The sequence below is a fragment of the Rhinatrema bivittatum genome, chromosome 2 (assembly GCF_901001135.1).
Source record: "Rhinatrema bivittatum chromosome 2, aRhiBiv1.1, whole genome shotgun sequence".
NCBI lineage: Eukaryota > Metazoa > Chordata > Amphibia > Gymnophiona > Rhinatrematidae > Rhinatrema > Rhinatrema bivittatum.
The window spans coordinates 771421194-771443544 of NC_042616.1; the positions used below are offsets into that span (position 1 = coordinate 771421194).

General features: G+C 40.8%; 1 protein-coding gene across 4 annotated transcripts in view; it reads right to left on the minus strand.

Moving 5' to 3' along the window:
• The window catches only part of FAM49B (family with sequence similarity 49 member B), a 424918-nt gene that overhangs the window by 54398 nt on the left and 348169 nt on the right, over positions 1-22351 (minus strand). For all 4 annotated transcript variants that reach the window (XM_029592024.1, XM_029592027.1, XM_029592026.1 and 1 more), the window contains 3 exons: positions 20199-20304; positions 8284-8420; positions 4647-4724 (listed from right to left, as the gene is read on the minus strand). In XM_029592024.1, coding sequence (XP_029447884.1) covers positions 4647-4724; positions 8284-8420; positions 20199-20304 — 321 coding nt within the window. The remainder of the gene's footprint in view (positions 1-4646; positions 4725-8283; positions 8421-20198; positions 20305-22351) is intronic.

A 22351-nucleotide genomic window follows, 5' to 3' on the forward strand; every position in this document is an offset into this window, starting at 1 on the left:
GTGGGATCTTCTTAGTGTTTGGGTAATTGCCAGGTTCTTGTGGCCTGGTTTGGCCTTTGTTGGAAACAGGATGCTGGGCTTGATGGACCCTTAGTCTGACCCAGCATGGCAATTTCTTATGTTCTTAACTGAGCCTAACTGACAGGACATTACCACCATTAAAACTGTGCTGAGCGAAAATTGCACCTTTATCCAGCCCATTCAAGCGCTCACCAATGACTTGTTTAGAGAGCTGGACAACAGCATGAGTAACAATGAAAAGACAGGTTCCAACTTATTTAGTCTCTCCAGATGTCATCATATGCTTTCGCTAAAATTACCCAAAGTAACATCGAGCCTATCCAGGTCCAGATTGCTTATCATATGGGAAATGCAATACCTCTGTATGTAGACATTGAGAATACGGAGATTGTGTATGTTTTAAATTTGCCTCTTATTTTACCTGATAATGTTTACAAATTGAAACAAGTAATTAATGTAGGTACCTGGAAAAAACAATGTATACCTGCAAGTAGACACCCCTGCCCTTCTAGCCTATCAGAGTGACAACCCAAAGCAATATTTAGTTCCTAATTTAGGCCTGTGCCAAAGGACATACATTGGTTATTTCCCAGTAAGCCTTTCCTAAAGGATACTACAGAAGCTCTGTATGGTTTGTCCTCAGACAACGTCCAAGAGAAATGTAAGATTACCATGACAAATTATGATGAATTCTCCAAAACCAAGGCTGCTGTTGTAAATGTTAAGTTAGCACCCTCTGAAAGATATTGCTATTTCTAACAAGCATGATGCTACCAGTAATGTTCCCTTATCCATAATACTTAAGAACTCAATAGTTACTGTAGGGGGTGGGGGTGTGTGTGTGTGTGTGTCCTTATACTACCTAGAACCAGACCTGGTTCCCATAGAGGTAGAAATCCTGGACATGTTTCAGGGCCATGAAATCAACTCTGATGAAACCCTGGTATATATCTTTTAGGCTATAAAGAGTCTCAGACTGTGGAACTGACTGTAGACCAAGACACAGCAGAAATTGCTGACTACAACTAAGATTCCAGAGATGAATATATTTTACAAACTGACTACATATTGTCTTAGCATTACCTGCCCTAGCCATGGTGATCATATCCCAACTGCTATTTTCAATCACCCTCTTTAAAAGAATAAGGATCCTAATGAGAGACACAGGGAAAAGGTCTAGCTGTAAAGCAATGTGCTTGCAAAACCTCCAACAGCCCCATCTCTGGAACTGAGACAATCAGTGATCACAGTTTGTCACTTTCCAGACTAGGGAAACGATGGATGCACACACAAAAATTTACCTCAAGTCTGAAATGATGTCCCTACCTCATATTTCTACAGCATGCTACATTTCCTTATTTCTTACCATTCTTATATATATTTCCTGTTACTATTCCCCATTTATTTTTCTTCAATATACTTTTTGCCTTAGTTCATTATAATGATGGTTTTATTCACTATTATCCTATTACATTATTAAATTACTCCCATTCTATTACTACTATTATGATTCCTTATAAGTACCAATACTACTATTATTGTTGCATTATTCCTATCTCATGTTGATCATGTCATCCTTGGTCATTCATGTCATACAGCTGAGGCTTGGTAGTTAGGCTTAAGCAAGATAAGCTCCATTGATGGCTCATCCCACATAAGAAGGGGGAAATGTAGGGAGATATTCCATGTTTTACCACTGAAAGCACCAAATATGAATCATAAAAGCCAAGAAATATGCAAACCAAAATACTGACAGGCCAAGACACTCTCTCAGTGGAAAAAGAAGAGACCTTGCCCAGATGAGAAATTTACACTGAAGAATACTTTATCAAGATCTGCCTGCTTGTATGCTCCTGTGTAAATAACTAAGGCAGAAGGACAATGCAGCAGCTAAGCTCATAAGCAGGTGTCATGGACCGGCTAAGGGAGTCCAGAGGTCAGAAGGACCCCCACCCTTGGAAAAAGGGGGGGGGGGGGCGGTCAGATAGAGAAAAACACTGACTCTGGCATACAGCTTGGCATACAGATGTGGCAGTATTCCCCTCGAAGAAATAGGAAGATGCAAAAAGACCTGCTACTTGACAGGACCCCAACAAAGAAATGGGGAGAGAGAAATGACCTGCAATGCAGCAAAGACGTGATTATGCATGAGCTTATGAATATTTATCAGCTGGAAAGTCTAAGACGGGGAGGGGGTGGGGAATAGTGAGAAGGGATTGAAACCAGAAAAGCGACCCTGAAACCAGAGAGAGGTCCCCTGAAAGAAAAGGAGACCGGAGATGTCCTGCTCAGGTTCAGAGAGTGATACAGAGGCTGCAATGGTAAGGGTAGAGAGTAAGCCCCAGACATCCCGGCAAGTACCAGAGCCAGAAGCAAGTCTCCTACCCAGACCGCCTGACAGCTCTGCCAGTATCAAACCCAGGAAGCAAGCCTTCTCCCCTGCCCACCTTCTCCAACCAGAGCCTGCTTCAGAGGCGAACAGAGGGATATTGCCTGAAGTATTAATATTAAGCAGGTTACGGTTTATGGCATGTCTGTAACCACCCATGGTACAGAACTTTCTTTAGGGAAATTGATGTTTGGTGGCCAGGATGTTAGAGACAGGAATTGTTATTTTCTAAATTCTAAATCCTGCCAAATCTGATAAATAAAACACATTGTCTTTCCTGAACTTAGGATCGTGAAGTAAAGTGGGAGAGCAACTGGAATTGTCCTATAGCAGACAGGTCCCTGCACCCCTAAACTTGCTTGCAGGCAAAAGGCTCTCTAGTTCCATGGATCTGCAGAGCTCCATCATCTTCCAGGCCCGGGTCCTCTGGGACATCTGCCCATAATTTTAATAGTTTGGGACCAAGACATTTGTAGCAGATGACCGGGCCATTGGTAATAGATATCTTTCAGACACATAGACCATCCTAAAAGCCACTGGGAAAAGACTTCCTGGAACCAGCTATCTTCAATCAAACTTTATTTTTATTTATTATTTTTTGAACAGCTCTGTTGAGGGACTGCCGAGGCAGCGAGTGAAAAAGGAAAATAATGTATGTCTGGTCTGCTGAAGGCAGACATACAATGAAAAACTAGAGAGAGAGGGTGCACATTCAAGTAGCAACAGACAAAAAAGAGAAGACTGAAGAGCTCACAAGGCAGTGCACATGCAGAAACTCCTGCACACACCGTAGCAAAACTTTACTGAGCTAGAGGAAGGGTCTATTTGGTGCCAGATGACATGAGACACATGGCATGGCTAATTCAGTCCTGCTTGTCGACAGAATTTTCCTTCATGGAGTAGTACCTGGCACACTAAGGGGATTTTTTTTTTAATCTTTTGCTCCCCTCATCCCCATGTGGCAGGCCATCAGTAGAGGATTTAACCAACCCATATCATGGTGGGGTTTTGCAGGCAACACCAGCAGAAGAATAGCCGGTCAACCTGCACTGCAGAAAAGGAGGCTAGACCTCACCAGCAGAAGATCAAGACATGCAAGATAGGTAGGTAGGAGGTAGGTGAGAGAATATAAAGGGAAATGGGGGTGAGAGTGAGGGTAGTAGTAAGAGGGTGAAGAACTGGGTGAGAGTGTTAGAAAGGGAGGGGGAAGGTGAGTGATAGGAAGGGAAAGTGCAGATACAGTGGAAAGGCAGGGGAGCAGGGTGCTTAGGGGGGTGTAGCAAGGTTGTCGACTTCTGAGAAAACTAGAAGTATTATTGATCCTGATGCACCCCTGGCAAACCTGCTCTAGCCTTCCCCTTTTCTTTCACATCAAGAGGTCCAGATATATCCACCCCCCACCTAGTCCAAACTCAGCAAACCCTGGCCTCCCTTGATGACTTGAAATATCAGGTGGGGGACCCCTAATTTTAAACATCCCTCCTTTCAGCTTCATGTTGTGACCCCTTATTTTTTAATTTATTCTACGGAATATGCTACCCTCTGATTCATTAAGGCCTGCCAGATAACTGAATGTTGATTCATTTTTCCCCTTGTCGAGAAAACTCTCCCTTTCAATTATGAATTCTTTCACTGTTTTAATTTGCAAAAACTGGGCATTTGCTGAGTAAGCAGCAGGAATTTAAGACCCTTGAGGACCATGTGAATAAACCATACCAAGAGCTGAAACATATATTCAAAAACTGCTTATTCAACTAATTCCCAGTGCTCTGCATTTGGGGGGCACTATCTATTTCCTCAGTGATAAAGTCTTTAGTTTGAAACAGGAAATCGGCAAACAATTTGAGATCCACATTTGAAAAAATGGAATGTAGGACTGAAATAATCTCATTTTAGTGGCAAATAAATGTGGGAAATCTTAACATTTTCTGATTTTCCACATTTATAATCTGTGCTCATTTAAGTATTACTTAACATGTACTTAGAATAGCAAGTGGGGTAAGGTAATTAGATGGTTTTATAGTCAGTGTAACATATCTAAGTGGTTTCAGTGCTGATTCTGTATTTTGTACTGCAAGGCATACCTTGGTTTTAGTATTGTTTCAATCAACACAGATCCACAAATTCCTAGCATGCATTTAATTAGAGTTTAACACATTAATTAAAGAAAAGAAACTGAGGAAAAAATGTCTTAATACTCATGGAGTCACTTTGTCACTATTATGAAGCTACTTACTGGAACATTGTTAATCCTCATACGGCTCAAGGTTCTTCTGTAATAGCTAAAATCATTCTGAATAGCAGGATTTGTCATCTTAAAAAACAAAACAGGAAACTGGTATCAAAACATTTATTTAAAATATTACTCTATAGTCACCTAATTACAAATCAGAAGGCAAGATCTAATTTCTGTACAATAACTTATGCTTGCTCATTTCTCCTCATGGAAGACGACTTTCAGCTTGGATTGTTCTATAGTATGTTCATGCTGCAATTTATTTGTAGGATGGATTTCCAATCTATGAAAAATTTAGCCATCTATGTAAAATCTGGCAAAAAACTGCTCAAACCTTTAAAAAATAAATAAATAAAATAAAATAAATCAGATATGGTCTCCAGTACAGCCAAGGTCTGACGTGCTTTGGGAGGGGGCGGGGGGGGAACGGGACAGAAATATAGAAATGACCAATGGTCCATCCAGTCTGCCTAGCAAGCTTCCTGTGGTAGTAGCTGCCATGCAGGTTACCTCCCTGTATCGCCAGTGCTGCTTGTCGTGCTATGCTTATGGAATGTGGTTGGGTAGGTACTTCTATGGCTTGCCCATATATTCAAAGTTATCGGATAGAGGAGGCGGCAGGAATTAGAAAATGAATTGGATCAAATATTCCTCCAATGCTTACGTTTTGACTCAAGAGAATTTAGGGTAACATCTCAGTTTATAAGTCTGTTAAACTAGTTTCTCAGATACTTCATGCTGCAAGGTTTGCGGTTTAAATGCAATGGAAAATGAAATCCAAAACTGATGTTTGGAAGATGCAAACCAAAGCTACAGTTGAGAAAGTGACTTGCTCTCTTAGGAACAATATGGATTACTAAGACAGAGTGTGGGGCCCCTCTTCTGGAAATGTTATAATTCACCCAACTGACTGAGCATGCCTTTTTTTTCTTTTAATGTTAATTGAGATAAATGCCTTTTGCTCTTGATCAGGATGATGTACCTTGTGGTTATGTGCTAGATGTTCATTTGACATCTATCTGTACTGTTGGAAAATTAAACCGTTTGGAAAACACTTTAAAAAAAACCAACTTCATTATCAATGGAGAAAATTGTAATGAACTGAATGAACAAAAATGTGGGAAGCAGATTTCCAGTCACTTACAATAATGGACCATACACACTGTAAACACACTTAGCAACTTTGTAGAACTACCAATTACAGACAAATCATTTTGCTTTGTACTCAAAATGAAAGTAGAAAGAGAGGCCAAATAGTCTTAACTGAGCTAAGAGGACACTGTAGCGCCTTATGACCTTGGGCAAGTCACTTTACCCTCCATTGCCTCAGGTACAAACACACAGGTCTATCCTGTAAAGTGCGGCCGCGTTTACCCTGCTCCTAAGCCGCGTTTTACTCACTTTCCGGCCGCGTTATCCCTTCCTGCGATCCCGAATCCACTTTAACCTACTCCTACCGCGTCCTAAAATCCCCGGCCAACCCCTTCCGCACGCGGCATGGATATTGCATGCAAACGAGCGAATTAGCTATTCCCTAGCATCCCGTAACCCGCGCCCCGACTATCACTATCTTTCCCTGCCGTTTTGTCGCGCGTTTAACCTGCTAACTTACCGCCTACCCTGACCCTGCGGTAGAGGCAGGGGTAAGGGTAGGTGGCAAGCTTTCCCCCAGCCCCCGCTCACCTGCCCCGGCCGCGATCATGGGTGCCGGTCTCCGGGGCAGCCCCAGTCCTCTCCCCTCCTCCCGAAGCAAAAAAAAGCAAAAAAAAAAAACAAAAGCAAAAAGTAAGTCGCTTCGCCGTGAAGCGGCGAAGCGACTTACTTTTGCAACCCCGATCGGACTTCTCCTGCCTAAACTTACTTTTTTTGCAGCCGTCCGGTCCATCTGAAGAAGGTATCTTCCCCTCCCCGGGGAAGATGGATGCCAGCACGGGGGAAAGCGGCCCCTGTGCATTCAATTGGCTGCTCAAGACGTGACGTCACATGCAGTGACGCCAAACGTCGTGACGTCACGTCTTCAGCAGCCAATTGAATGCACAGGGGCCGCTTTCCCCCGTGCTGGCATCCATCTTCCCCGGGGAGGGGAAGATACCTTCTTTAGATGGACCGGACGGCTGCAAAAAAAGTAAGTTTAGGCAGGAGAAGTCCGATCAGGGATGCAAAAGTAAGTCGCTTCGCCATGAAGCGGCGAAGCGACTTACTTTTTGCTTTTGTTTTTTTTTGCTTTTTTTTTTTTTTGCTTCGCCGCTGTCAGTGTCTCTCCCCCCTCCCGGAGCAAGGCTGCTTTTCGCGCCCTGCTTCGGGAGGAGGGGAGGGGGGACTGGCAGTCCCGACTTCCTGGTATCTCTCATTTCAAATGACATTTGAAATGACAGATACCAGCGTGGCGTGAAGCGTTAGGCCCGCGCAACCAGGATACTGTATAGGCGCTCTATCCAGTAAAATGGGTTGCGCGGGCCTAAGGCTTCATGGACGCGGTTTACATTTACATAAAATTAGTGCTCAGGATCGAGCGGTAGGTGAGCTGCACTGTGCGTGCGGCAACCGCGGGTGCCCTGGGCACTAACGCAGCTCTTCCTACCGCTCGGTACTGGATAGACCTGTTAGATTGTAAGCCCTCTGGGGACAGGGAAATACCTACAGTACCTGAATGTAATCCACTTTGAAGTGCTGAAAAAAGTGCAAAAAGCAGAATATAAATATAAATAAACAAACCTTAAACCTTAAATAAAAGGGCCAGATTTCAAGCAAAAGCAGGAAAAAGTGCAAAAAGTCTTCAAGTTTATTTTTTCTCTCATTCTGAAATAGCACATCTTTTGCCTATTGATTTAGTTTCCTACAAATCAAGAGAGGGAGAAACTCCACACAAAACCTGTGCAAGCAAAATCCATTCTGCAGTGTAGAGTTCTAGTGGCTGTTTTAGTCCTGGAAAAAAAAGTTTTACTGGTTGCAATCACACCAGTTACTGAAACAAATATTTTAAAAAAATTAAAAGAAAAAAAAAACTGCCACAGTACATGAGCTTTTGAGTGCAAAACCGTTACAGTAACATTTCCACAATTTCTTGCTTGCTGAATTTGGAGGAAATACAAGCTTCAAAACTGGCTTCAAAATTAAGCTCCAGAGCTGAAAAGAATAACCAAGTGTCACAAAAAAAAACCATGAGAGAAAAAATATTTGCCTGGAAAAATCAGAACCTCGCACTATAGGGGATTCTCTTATTGCAGTCAGATAGTTCGTCTGAACAGTGAGAGTAGATGCCAGCAGAAATTGGTCAATTGGTCCATCCACGTTGCCCAGTCAATGTTGCTGTTGAGCAAGGACTAGGGATTCCCTCCCACTAGGGGCTGTGAACACTGCGCCACATCTGGTCAGCTTAGAGAGCAGAAGCCAGATCGAGGAACCGAACCCAGATCTTCTAGCATGGCTGTGTATAGCATTTGCCACTGAGCTTCCCGATCAGGTTTTCACAGGTTTTATAGTTGAAATTATTTCTGTGCATAATCAACTGAAATTAGTTTCTCATTCTTACTAAGCTGATTTTTTTTCTCATGTCCACACCTACTTAAAACGAGAGAATATATATATCAATAAAACAAATCTCTGAAAGGCATTGAATTTAAAATACTGAATTTACCTTAAGCTCATCGAATCGGAGTGTGAAGTGAAGAATTTCTGCAAACTGTTTAGCAAGAGCCTGCTCTCGCTCCAGGTGCTGGGTTGGAGAATAAGGTGTGCTTGTCAGAGCCCCTAGAAGGCCACGCAATGCTGCCTCTATATAAAAAGAAAATCAGAACATTACATTGTAATTCCCCAACATACAATGCAGATTTTTACCATCAGCTGCTATCAATAGGTATTATGGTTTCACAGAGAGGTTGTATACAGCATACATATATTTGTAAAGTGCCTTAAATAAATGGAGCAAACTGCTTGGAAAACAAATATGCCTGTGTAAAAAATAGTATATTATAAATGCACATATCTGACATGCTGATCTCAAGCTTTGAGGCAGAAGGGACGTAAAAGCAATATTAGAAAGAAAATATGATTTGAATGGTTGTGATATCACAAGTGATAGGACATGCACTGCACAAAATCAAATCAGATAACATGGTGTTGAGCAATTTGCCAGCACATTTTACAAAGCAGCGGTTAAAACAGAAGTAAATACAAGACGACATGCTTACTGTCTGGAAAAGTAAGTTTGCTTACTGACAGCAGGATCAATTAGCCATGACACATGAGTGATAATATCTAATAGCACTGAATGGACCCATCTCTCTAGCTCATTAGGGCTTCTGCTATTGAGCAAGAGTGAGAATTCCAGTGGACACTGCCTCATGAGCTCCTCAGTTGATTGGAGAGCTTAGCTTTCATAAGGCTGTTGAGTCTCCAGGGGAGGTGGATAAGTATTGAGCATGGCTAATTAATTAATCTTGCTGTCTAGGGAGACCCCCATTTATGGCAAGCTTGTTTTCTCCGTCGACAAGCAGGGCTGAATTAATCATGACACATGATAATTCCCCCTAGCTGAGAGCTGCATAGCAGAGTACTTACTGAGTAAAGCAACCAGCTCTCCCATAGAGAGTGGACTACTGAGTAAAGAGGTTGCACAAAACCACTTGTCCAAGTTTAGAGTCACTTCTGGATAGAATGCCCAGAAGGTAGTGGGATATGAAAGTGCATACAGATGACCAAGTTTCAGCTCTGCAGATGTCTGTAATGGGAGACAGCTCTTAGGAGAGCAACTGTAAAAACAATGGTTCCAACTTGACCCTCGACAGAGTCTGTTATTAGAAGGCCAGCCAGCGCACAGTAGTGTGCAATACAGTCTGCTTGCCAGTTGGACAAGGAACGATTTGAAACTGCAGATAGTTGGGCTTATAAGATACAAAAGCTTGAGAAGCCTATGTGGTCAAGTTCTCAAGAAATGTCCCGTGATCCTTGTAGTCCAACGAATGAAAGGCTTTTTCTCTTCTATGTACATAGCTTGATGCCATTAAAAAACAGAGACCATCTTAAGAAAAATTTAGGATTGGTGCAGTGCACTAATTGTTGTGAAAGAAACACAGACGCGGACCTTTTTAGCTGAAGAGGTAACGACTAGGAATACCACCTTCCAGATAAACTGCCAGAAAGCCATCTCCAACAGCTCAACACTGAGATCCCATAACAAAAGATTTCATGTACCACAGCCCTGATGCCCAAGAATGAAACGAGCCAACTTTTCTAATTTAAAAACAAAATTAAAAAAAACCTGAATGGCAGTGGCACTAGGGTTAGCTCTCACTGATGAAAATGAGAGAAAGCATAAGTATTGATGAGGCTGAAAAGATGATGCCCTTGTCTTATTTGGACAATGAAAGCAAGGAGATTACCAAATGTCCAACATCTTTGCCATCAAGTTGAAAGGGGGAAGGTTCAGGAGATATAGACTGTCTCCTGCATTAGCAGCAAAGGCTTGACTCCCAAAGTCATCGGAAGATGGATCAACAATCGGATGAGAAAGAAGAACCTACATCCTGACTGGATCATGCAAGCTTGAGGAGGACAAGCCTTGTCAGTCCTAGGATAGTTTTGAACCTTTCTGGTGTTGGATCAGTCTTGAAAGACTTATGAGGAGAGGCTGAAGGATCTAAATATGTATACCTTGGAAGAGAGAAGGTGCAGGGGAGATATGATAGAGACCGTCAGACACCTGAAAGGTTTTAATGATTCACAAACTTTTCTGTTGAGAAATCAAGAAAACTAGGGGTCACGAAATGAAATTCCAGGGGAAACAATTCAGAAACAATGTCAAGAAATATTTTTTCACAGAGAAGGTAGTAGATGCCTGGAAAGCCCTTCTGGATGAGGTGGTGAGGACAAAAACAGTCAAAGAATACAAAGGGGCATGGGATAAACACTGTGGATCCCCAAGTCTAAAGTACAGAAGTGAAGGAAAAAGTGCATGGGAGTAACTTGCTGGTGCGGCAGTTACTACCCTTAACCAATAAGCTTTGATGCTTTGGATGCAACTCTAACACTGCTCTCCGCTTCAAGTGCAAGGGAAAAGGGGAATCGCATTCAGACAACTACTAAAGAGGGTCCTGACTTTTATGGTCTGGGGAACTGATAAGCATGGAGTAACCTGCACAGAGCAGCAACTATCCTTAACTGAAAGCATGGGGTTACTACCCTTAACCAATACAAGCATCTGCAACATCACTCTCCACTTTGACAGTGGGAATAGGAGGAGATGAATTGGATTCAGACAGCCAATACAAGCCCTGATTTTTATGGTCTGAGGGTACTGATATGCAGACATAAGTAAGAGCTCAGGACTGCTTCTACAGCCAAGTCCATAAGCAAAGCATGTCAAGCAGCACTGTCTGAATTTTCAAGAAGTCTCATCACCCAGTAAATACGTTGCTAGCAGTAAATTTTTTTTTTTAATAGATTACCATAAGGCTTGAGGATAAGTGCACAGAGCAGCAGTCGCCACCCTTAAGAGATACATGGGGGTAACTTGCAAGGCACAGCAGATACTACCATGCTGGGCAGGCGATGTACCATTTGGTTCTTATATGCAATCATTACTATGTTGCTATATTTACCACTAACCATAGCTGTGCAAACGCATACAGCATAATTATGTCACACTTTAGCGATTGAAGTGGACCTGGATTGCTCAGTAAGATAGAACAAAATTTTTCAACTTCCCTCTTCCAATGCAACAAATGTGAGGTTAACAGCCCTAAGGCTGGAGTGTTTCTTCCTTGATTCAATTCTCTACCCATGCATCAAAAAAACAATCAGATTCATTTGATAGGAATCTCCACTGGTAAAACCTTGTCTCAGATCATGTAACCCATTGGATTGCAGATAGTTCATTATCCTTTTCTTCATTTTTCTCCATTAATTTTTCCACCACTGAAGTAAGGTTAACAGGCCTGTAATTTCCAGCCACCTCCCTGCTATTGTGAAAGAGGACCACAATCACCCTTCTCCAGTTTTGCACTACTACTCACACCTCCAAGGATCTATTGAAGAGGTGCTTCAGCGGACACACCAACACCCCGAAACACTAAGTATCCTGGGATGTGTCATCTGTGTTTTTGTCCACTTTCAGTTTTCCTCGTTCCTCCCAAATACTATTCTGTAAATGGGGATGTAATTTTGCTAGACAACAATGGTCCTTTCTCCAATATCTTCCTAAGTGAAAACCAACTGAAGTGTTTAATATTTTTGCTATATCTTCATTTTTCTCCACACCTTGCTCATCTCATCTCCTTACAATTTTACAATGCCACCACCACTCTTCTTCCTTTCTCTGATATATCTGAATGTTTTGTCACTACACTTTACCTCTTTGGTGATATTTCTTCCATTTGAGCTTCTGTAATCCTGATTTCTTTCCTTGTTTCCTTCAGTTTCATCAGATGTTTTCTGAGTTCCTTTTTCTTTGTTTTTATACTGATCTGTTTTCGACCACCTTTGAAAACCATATTGTTTTCATTTATTTTTGCATACAAGCTTGCTGCCTTTATATAGTTCCTTTTAATGTGGTGCACTGTTCATCCCTGTTCCACTTCATCCACCTCCTTCCAGCTATTCCTTGAGGTGCGTTGCCATTTCACCAAAGTCTGAGTTTTTGAAATCCAGAACCTTGATCTTCGCGTGACTTCCTCCCTCTTGGCAGTTATACCAAACCATACTGTCTAGTGATCACTGGTGCCCAGGTGGGCACCTATCCAGACATTTAGATACTGTCCATTTCTGAGTACCAGATTCAGTAGCGCTTTCCCCTCATGGGTTCCATCACCATTTCTCTGAGCACAGAATCTTGAAGGACATTCACAATTTCTCTATTTCTTGCAGATTCTTCAGCATGGATGCACGAATCCACATCCGGAAGATTAAAATCTGAGTAATATTTCTCCCTTTCCTCCTACCTTTTGGAAGTCTTCAACCAGAACTCTATCCAGTCCTTTTGTTTGATCTGGAGGCCTGTAGACCACAATAATGTGAATGGAAGTGTCATTTTTGTTTTTAAGACAGCCCACAGCGCTTCTTCCTTTCCCAATGCTCCCTGCATTTCAGTTGCTTAGATTTTTTTTTTTTTTTTACAGAAAGAGCTACTCCACCCCCATTTGTCATTTCTATTCTATCTGAAAAGGTTATAGCCTGGCATAACTGTAACCCAATCATGCAGCATAGTGAACCATGTTTCCATAATAGAAACAATACCCAAGTGTGTCCCCAGCATTAGGGCCTGCAGAGCTAGAATTGTATTGCCCAGACTATGAGCATTTGTGCACATAGCTTTCCAGCTTTTCTCACTCAGTTTGCTGTTCTTTTCTGGACACTTTCTGCCCTATTGAGCTGATTTTTGTTAATTCCTCTACTCACTTCCTGCATTTGTCACTTTTCAGCTTCAACCCTTGGGGCAACCAAAAGGCCAGAGGGTAGAATGCCATCAGATCCAGGAATACCTCCAGTTCCCTGGGGGGGTAGAGGGCATTCATCTTCACTGAACAGCCTTTGTATTCCCAGATAGGTCTCAATTCCCTTGAATTCTTAGAAAGGACAATAACTTGCTACGCTATGGGAGGAACAGACTATAATGCTTACTGTTTAAGGAGTGACTCCATCTTGAGAGGCAGTTGGAATGTTTGAGACGGGCCCCAACTTAAGACTAGACAACGGTGTTGCTCTGGAATAAGGGAGAAGTGTAAAGGGTAGTCACATCCTGCAACCTTGAGATATTTGAAATGTCTGTATACAAATGCTAGAAGAGTAAAAAATAAGATGGGAGTATTATAGTGTATAGCACTGAATGAAGAGGTAGATATAAACTGGCATCTCAGAGACCTGGTTGAAAGAGAATAACCAATGGGATAAACTGTGATACAAGGGTAAAAGTTATATCGCAATGACAGGATGGATCAAACTGATGGAGGGATGGCACTATAGAGTGGCAAGAGACAAACTGGATAATAGTTCTGCAGGAAATAAAATGTACTGCAGAATACTTACAGATAGAAATTTCTATGTGAAAAGGAGGATAAAACAGCATTGGGAGTGTATTACCATCCATCTGGTCAGAATGAACAGGCAATGAAATATTAACAAAAATTAGAGAAGCTAACAAAATTAGCAACACTGATAATGGGTGGTTTCAATTACCCCACTATTGACTGGGTAAATGTCACATCAGGACATGCTAAGGAGGTGAAGCTCCTAGATGAATTAAATGACTGCTTTAATTTATTTTAATTAATTTAATTTAAAAAAAAATAAAAAATAAAAACATAAGAGTTTTACAAAAATATGCTGTATGTAATCAGATATATATATTGTAATGTTCATTATTGTATGTTTTTTAAAAAATAAAAACAGATTTATCATAAATGACTGCTTCATGGAGCAGCTGGTAGAAGAACTAACAAGTATGGAAGCTATTTTAGTCCTTAGTGGAACACAGGATTTGGTGTGAGGGGTAACTTTTGGGGCCACTTGGCAGTAGTGATCATAACATGATAAAATTTGACTTAACCGAAGGAAGGATAATAAAGAAATCTACAGCAATAGCATTTAACTTTCAAAAGGGAAACCATGATAAAAGAGAAAAATGGTTAGGAAAAAGCTGCCAAGGTTAACAGTTCATAGCAGGTATGAACCTTGTTTAAAAATACCCTCTTGGAAGCCCAGATCAGATGTATTCCATGCAATACAAAAGGTGGCAAGAAGGCTAAATGACTACCAGCATGGTAAAAAGGTACAGTGAAAGAGGCAACATCTTTCAAAAAATAGAAGCGATACAAATGAAGAAAATAGGAAATAGCATAAGCACTGGCAAGTTAGATGCAAAGCATTGATAAGAAACGCAAAGAGAGAATTTGAAAGAAACTTGCCACAGAAGCAAAAAAACAAACTTTTTCAAGAACATTCGAAGCAGAAAGCCTGCAAGAGTGTCAGTTGGATCACTAGGTGAACAAAGGGTAAGACGAGGTTGTAGCCAAGAGACTAAATTAATTCTTTGCTTCAGCCTTTACTTAGGAAGATATAAGATATCCATGCCAGAAATTATATTTAAAGGTGACTCAGATGAACTGAAACATCTCAGTGAACCTGGAAGATATAAGGCAAATTGACAAGCTAGAGAATAGCAAATCACCTGGATCAGAGGGTATACATCCCAAAGGGTTGAAAGAACTGAAAAATGAAACTGCAGACACATTATTAGTAATTTGTAAACTATCTTTATCATCATCCATGGTAGACTGGTGGGTTACCAATGTAATGCCATTTATTTTTTTTTTTTTTATTTTAAAGATTCTGGGGTGATCCAGGAAACTACAGACTAGTGAGCCTGACATCAGTGCTGGGCAAAATGGGAGAAACGCATAGAGAGTTATAGTTTAATGAGTCAAAGCCAGCATAGATTTAGCCAAGAGAAGTCTTGCCTTACCAATCTGCTACTTTTTTTTTTAACGTGTAAACAAACATGTGGATAAAGATAAGCCAGTTGATATAGTGCAGTGGTCCCCAACCTTTTTTGCACCAGGCACCAGCTTCAAGCAAGACCATTTTTCCATGGCCCGGCAAGGCGGGGTGGGGGTGGGGCAGGGCTTTGGTCATATGGGGGTGGGGTTATGGATGGGGTTGGATTTTAGTGCATACTTATTTAATTATGACATTTATAATGTGAATGTGACTCAACTCACCATAGATTCAGAATGTCCATTCTCTCTCACACATACACTGTCACATACATACACATTCATGCTCTTATACCCAACCATAACCTCTCGCTCTCACAGACACTGACACACTCTCAGCCTCTAAGACTCTCCCCCCTACCCCCACCCCCCTCCCACACACACACTCTTATTCCCCTGGATTTTCTCATGCACACTCATGCTCTCACTCTCACTGGCTCCCTCACAACCTCGGAACCTCTCTCATTCCTCTGCTGCCACTGTCACTGCTGCTGCGTGGCTATTAGGGAGGCAGTGATTGCTGCTACTGGCACTGAAGCCCATTCTGCACATAGAGAAAGTGCTACTCTTGCACATTCCCAAAGATTACATGTGCCAATCAGTAAAAAGTAATTTATTTTTTTTTACATCTGCTATCTGATCTTAGTTTTCTAATCGGTTGGTCACAGGCTTTTTTTTTCCCCACCTTCCCTTTCTTATTTTTTTGCCAAATCCTTTTATATTGCCTTTTTTCTATTTCTTTTCTCTCCATCTGTCTTCTTCCCTCAAACACACAGTCAGGTTCTCATTCTCACATGCTTTCTCTCTCTCTCTCACACACACACAGGCTCTCACTGTCACATGCTGTCTGACACACACACAGGCTCTCTCTCACTCCCACATGCTGTCTTGGTCAAGCACAGGCTCTCACTCTCACATGCTGTCTCTCTCACATGCTCTCTGCAAACATTCAGGTCCTCACTCCCACACACAACCTCTCAACTCATCTCAAACACGCAGACACACACACTCTACAAACCCTCAGCCTCTCTCTCACCTCTTCACGGGACGCTGCAGGATGGGCTCTGCAGCGGCCCTGGTCTTCTCAGGCCGCATTGCTCCTCTTCTGCAGGCTGCTGAAACTCCTCCTCCTTCCTGCCCACATGGCTCCGGCAACATTTTTCTTCGGGGGCAGGATGGGCAGGAAGTAGGAGCAGCACCTGCAGTGGCTGAAGCCGCGACGCGCTAATTTGCTTTTCGGGTCGTGGGTTTGGAGGAGGCGGGTCTCCAGCCTTGCCCCGCCTCCCCGCAGCAGCTGCAACTAATAAACAGCAGCTGGGGAGAGCGGCGCCGCGGACCGGCAAAACACCCCCCCAACGGCCCAGTACTGGTCCGCAGACCGGTGGTTGGGGAACCCTGATATAGTGTACCTGGATTTCCAGGAAGTGATTGACAAAGTCCCTCATGAGAGATTTCTGAGGAAGTTAAAAAGTCTTGGGATAGGAGGCAATGTCCTGTTGTGGATTGGAAACTGGTTAAAAGATAAAACAGATTAGGGCTAAATGGTCAAGTTTCTCAATGGAGAAAGGTGAAAGTGAAGTACCCCAGGGATCTGTCCTGGGATTACTGCCTTTTTAACATATTTACAAATGACTTGGAACTGGGAGCAGCAAGTGAAGTGATCAACTCTGCAGATGACAAAATTATTCAGTTACTAATTCACAAGAAGACTGAGTAACAGCAAAGGGACCTTGCAAGACTGGGAGATTGGGAGACTGGACATGTAAATGGCAGATGACGAGTAGATGTCGCTCAGCTCAGAGAAGTGAACATCTCCTATTCCAGGGCAGGCGAGGAGGCTCAGGGGGTCTAAAGCAACTGCAACAATTGATGTCAGACGTCAAGAAGCTACCAGGGTAGCTGCTGCAGATTTAGTAGCTGTGCAGCACTGAGTGATACAAGGGGTGAGCATCAAACACGGCAGAATGCCAGAAGTGTCTCACAGAATGAGCTACTTGAAAAAGGAGGTAAGTTCTGAGAGTGCAATCTTCAGTATTAGTAAGGACATTAATAGTTTGAGTTGCAGTTCAGAAAATGAAGCAGTCCTTATCAAGACTCTTCACAGACTCAGGATTTTCTGTGGAAATTTAAAGACTTGGAACTAGAACTAAAGGAAAATAAACTGCACTTGGAGACTACTGAAACTGAAGAAGGGAAAATTCAAGAGGAAGGGCATTGATTAAGGACAATTTATTGCTCCATAATAAATGACTGTTTAGAAAATTTGATTCAAAATCAAACATTACGTTTTTTCAACTTTTAAAAGTTGCCTACTTTGCCTCCTTTGGTTTTGTTAAAGTGGTACTTCCTTGAAATTTTGAAGATCCCAGAAAATGAATGTAAAGTTTTTCAGTAACCCACTGCAATCATTGGAGTGGCAGGTAATAAATATTTTTAAATAAAATAAAAACCTATCTCCAAGGCTTATTTTCCTCCACTAATTAAACAAAATGGATTTGGGGCACTTCAGTGATCTTTTGATTTTTTAGATGGTGTCCAAAGTCCTGGAGAATGAGATAATTGAATGTTCACTTGTTAAATCTGTGTTGGAACCAGATAAATTCCTTTCATTATAAATTTGTTCTTAAATTCAAAGGTTCCTGTTTTCCCAGACATAGCTAGAACCACTCAGTGGAAATGAAAGCAATTTCTTCTCATGGGTCCTCATATTTTGCAGTTTACAGCTACTTTTTACTTACCCATGCAAATACATTTTTAAATAACAGTTCAAAATATGTTTTTGTGACCCCTCACCCCCAAGCTACTGCTTTCTTGGGTGGCAAGATAGGATACTACTTTAACATCTTCACAAATACTGTCAACTTGAAGGATTTTTCTCTCACAGCACCTCCTGCTGGTCTCTCTCTCTTCAATTTGCTCTGAGTTTTTCTTTTTTCTCTTATTGATGGTATACATCTTCTATTCTGTGGATTATTTACTTTAATATGATATTTTGGAACGTATTCTCTTGTTTTCCTTTGATGCTTTTTCAAAAACAAGTTTATTATTAAGTAACTAAAAATTGATTAAAAAAATAAAGTGAGGAGGTGTAAAAGGGGCACTTAGGGAAAACAAAGCTATAGCGGAAAGACAAAAAGTCTTTGCTTCGATATTTACAGAGTAGGATGCTAGGGAGATATCCATACTGGAAATGGTATTAGTGACGATGCAAAGCAACTAAAATAAATGAAAGATGTAATAGGGCAAACTGACACGCTAAAGAGCTGCAAATCACCTGGTCCACATGGTTTACTTCCCAGAGTTCTGATAGAACTAAAAAAAATGAAATTGCAGCACTATTACTAGCAATATGTAACCTATCATTAATATTGTTTATTATTCCTGAAAATTGGAGGGTGGCCAATGTAACGCCAACTTTTAAAAAGGCTCCGGGGTGAACCGGGAAACCAAAGGCTAATGAACCTGATCGTCAGTACCAGGAAAAACCTTAGAAACTATTCTAAACAATAAAATTATAGTACATAAAGACAAGCCAATATGGACCCAAGGGACGTCTTGCCTCATGAATGTTACTTTTTTTTTTGAAGGAATTAAAAAAACAAGTGCATAATGGTGAGTCACTTGATTATAGTACAGCTGGACTTTCAGAAACCATTTGGCTAAGTCCCTTTTGAGAGGCTCCTCAGGAAATTAAAAAGTCATGGGATAGGAGGCAACGTTCTATTGAGGACTGTGAATTGGTTTAAGACAAGAGACAGAGTAGGAATGAATGGTGGGCTCTCTCAATGGAGGAAGGTAAATAGTAGAATGCCCCAGGGATCTGTACTACGATCTGTGTTTAACATATTTATAAATGATCTGGAAAAGGGAACAACGAGTGAGGTTATCACATTTTCAGCCAACAAAAGATTATTCTAAGTTAAGTCACAAGCAGATAGTGAGAAATTGCAGGAGGACCCTGTGAAACTGGGCATCCAAATGGCAGATGAAATTTAATGTGAACAAGTGCAAACTGATGCACTTAGGGAAAAATAATCCAAATCGTAGTTATATGATCTTAGGTTCTATATTATAAGTCAGCACTCAGGAAAGGGAGTTCAGCATCATAGTGGGCAATTCATTGAAATACTCAGCTCAATGTATAATAGCAAGTCAAAAAAAATCTTAACAATTTAGGAAAGGAATGGTGAATACAATAATATCTCTATTGCTCCATGGTGTGATTGTACCTAGAATACTGTGTGTAATTCTGGTTGCAGTATCTCAAAAAAGAGAATCAGAAAAGGTACAGAGAAGGGCAACCAAACTTACTAATAAAGTGGATGAATAATTTCCCTATGAAGAAAGGCTAAAGAGATTAGGGCTCTTCAGCTTGGAGAGAGCTGAGGGAAGAAATCATGGGGTTTTGTAAAATCATGACTGGAATAGGTAAATGTAAATTGACTTTACCTTTTTAAAAAATAAAAAGACTAGGGGACACTTCATGAAGTACTAAGTAGCACATTTTACAAAACTCTTGGAAAAACTGTTTTGTCAATGCACAATTAACCTCTGGAATTCATTGCTGAAGGATGTGGTAAAGGCAGGTAGCATACACAGATTTAAAAAAATATTTTGTCAAGTTCCTAGAAGAAAATTCCATGAACTATTAACCAGGTAAACTTGGAGAAACCACTGCTTATGCTTGGGCATAGGCTTGATGAATCTTTGGTCTGAACCAGTATGGCGGTTCCTTTGTTCTTAAGCTGCAAATCAAACTGTCTTTCATTACCAAATACATTTATAATGGATAAGGTAGCCTGCAGTTCTTAACACACATTCTGGAAAAGGAATGGCCTGCCAGTCCACCTCAAATATGCAGATGTTATGGTAGTTTATGATTATAAAGTCTGGTTAATTTACAGAAATAAATTTACACATGAAAATAAAACATGAGTCTGCAATCTCCTGAGACAAAGTTCCACTAAGCAAAGCATCACCAACTTAAATGAGAGAGAGAGATTAAAGATAGCTCCATTTTAAAGAAAAGTGTAATGAGTCAGTAATTTAAATGTCTTAGACTTACCTAGTCTTTGGGAAAATTCATAGAATTTCTTTAGCTTGCCTACTAGTGGTACCACTGCTCCCCATGCTTTCTCTTGCAACTTCTCATCAGTTGCATGTTGTATTGCCTTGAAAGAAAACAAGGTTAGCAATATTACTAAAGATAAACTTATTTTTATTTGAAAGCATTTATAAACAGCAATATGCATAACTTACTTTCTTAAAGCAAAATTTAAACCATACAGAAGCAAAATTTAAAATACTCCCACAACTGAACATTAAAAAAAAAAAAAATAATAAATCTAAGTTTTTACAAACTAGATCTACTATTTACTGAGAACGGGCCAAATTAGGGAATGAGACAATTATAACTGCTACAGCAAAAAGATGAGTTTAGCTCTCCTGCCCTGATCCAATAGGACAACAGGCGCATTTTATCAAATATTGCTTATAAGTGCTTTTGTTTAATGAATTATTTGAGCAGTTAAGATTAGCACCTCTGCCTCCCTAGTGAGAGTGGGATAGGTTCAAGTTATGTTTGATTTAAAATACTTATATTTTTAATGCTATGTGACCATTTTTTACTTTGTATTTTGGGTTGAACTTTGTACAAGAAAGGCAGTATATGAAAACAAATCTTTTACAAAACCTGGACAGTAGCCAGGGTTAACCTGGGTGCTTGCCTGAGCGCATGGTATTGCATTGGCCTAATAATGCCCAGGTTCATTGACTGCCCAGTATCAGCTACCCATTACAATAGTCAATCTTTTCTTTCCTCTCCAGGAAAGCTTCTCCTACTCAGCTTTCAACTCATTTAAAACTGCCTGAAGCTAGCTAGACCTAGACATCTTATTTTTGTATCCTATTTACTACATATTTGTAGTATTATTTCCTTGTATTATGAGCAATATCTGGCAGTCTCCCACTACTGTCATCTCTCTCTCAGTATTTCCCAATGCAATCCTGGAGGCATACCTACTTACTCTGGTTTTTAGGCATGCCACAATGAATATTTCTGTGAGAAACAGTTGTGCTCATAAGTTTACATATCCCTGGCAAAATGCGTAAGGTGTGTAGCATTTTAAGAAAACAAGTGATCAGAAAAAAAAAGTCTTAAATATTTCAAATTAAGCTATTATGCATCACAGAATAGCACAATCATTAAGCAATAAGCGAAATAAAATCGTCCTATTCAAAAGTTTGGGCTGAATGTTTGGGCTAATATACACAAGCTGACACATGCAGGTTGAGATGGCAATAAAAGGTAGGTATCCACACCTGTGCTTCGTCTAATTAGCATCTGTGTATAAATAGTCAATGAGTTTCTTAGCTCTTGTGCATTTCATCCAGAGCTGCATTGACTTTAGTGGTTACTGAAACATGGGGAAAGAAAAAACTGTCAAAGGATCTGCGAGCAAAAGTAGTTCAACTTTATAAATCAGGAAAAGGATATAAAAAGATATCCAAAGATTTGAAAATGCCAATCAATACTGTTCAAACTGATCAAGAAATGGAGAATTAGGGTTCTGTTAAAACCAAGCCTTGGTCAGGTAGAGAGAAAGAAACTACTAGGAAAATTTGTCAGGATGCAAAGAAAAATCCACAAGCAATTTCTACTGAAATACAAGCTTCTCTGAAACAAGATAGTGTGGGTGTTTCAGCATTCACAATAAGGAGATACATGAACAAAAATGGGCTGCAGGGTAGAGTTGCCAGAAAAAAAGCCATTGCTGCACCAACACCATAAAACAGACTGCTTAAAGAAGCCTCAAAACTTTTGGAACAAAATAAATTTGATGAGATCAAAATTGAACTTTATGGTCACAACCATAAGCGCTATGAAGAGAAGCACACCATTCTTACCGTGAAGCATGGAGGTGGATCTCTGCTGTTTTGCAGATGTGTGAGCAACAGTGTCACAGGGAATTTAGTCAAAACTGATGAAAGGATGAATGCGGTATCTTATCAGAAAATACTGGAGGAGAATTTGCAATCACTAGCCTGGAAGGTGCACACTTGGACTTTCCAACATGACAATCATTCAAAATATAAGGCCAAGTTGACCATTTAGGGGCTGCAGGAGAAGAAAGTGAAGGTTCTGGAGTGGCCATCACAGTCTCCTGACCTCAACATCATTGAGCCACTTTGGGGAGAACTCAAACATGCAGGTCATGC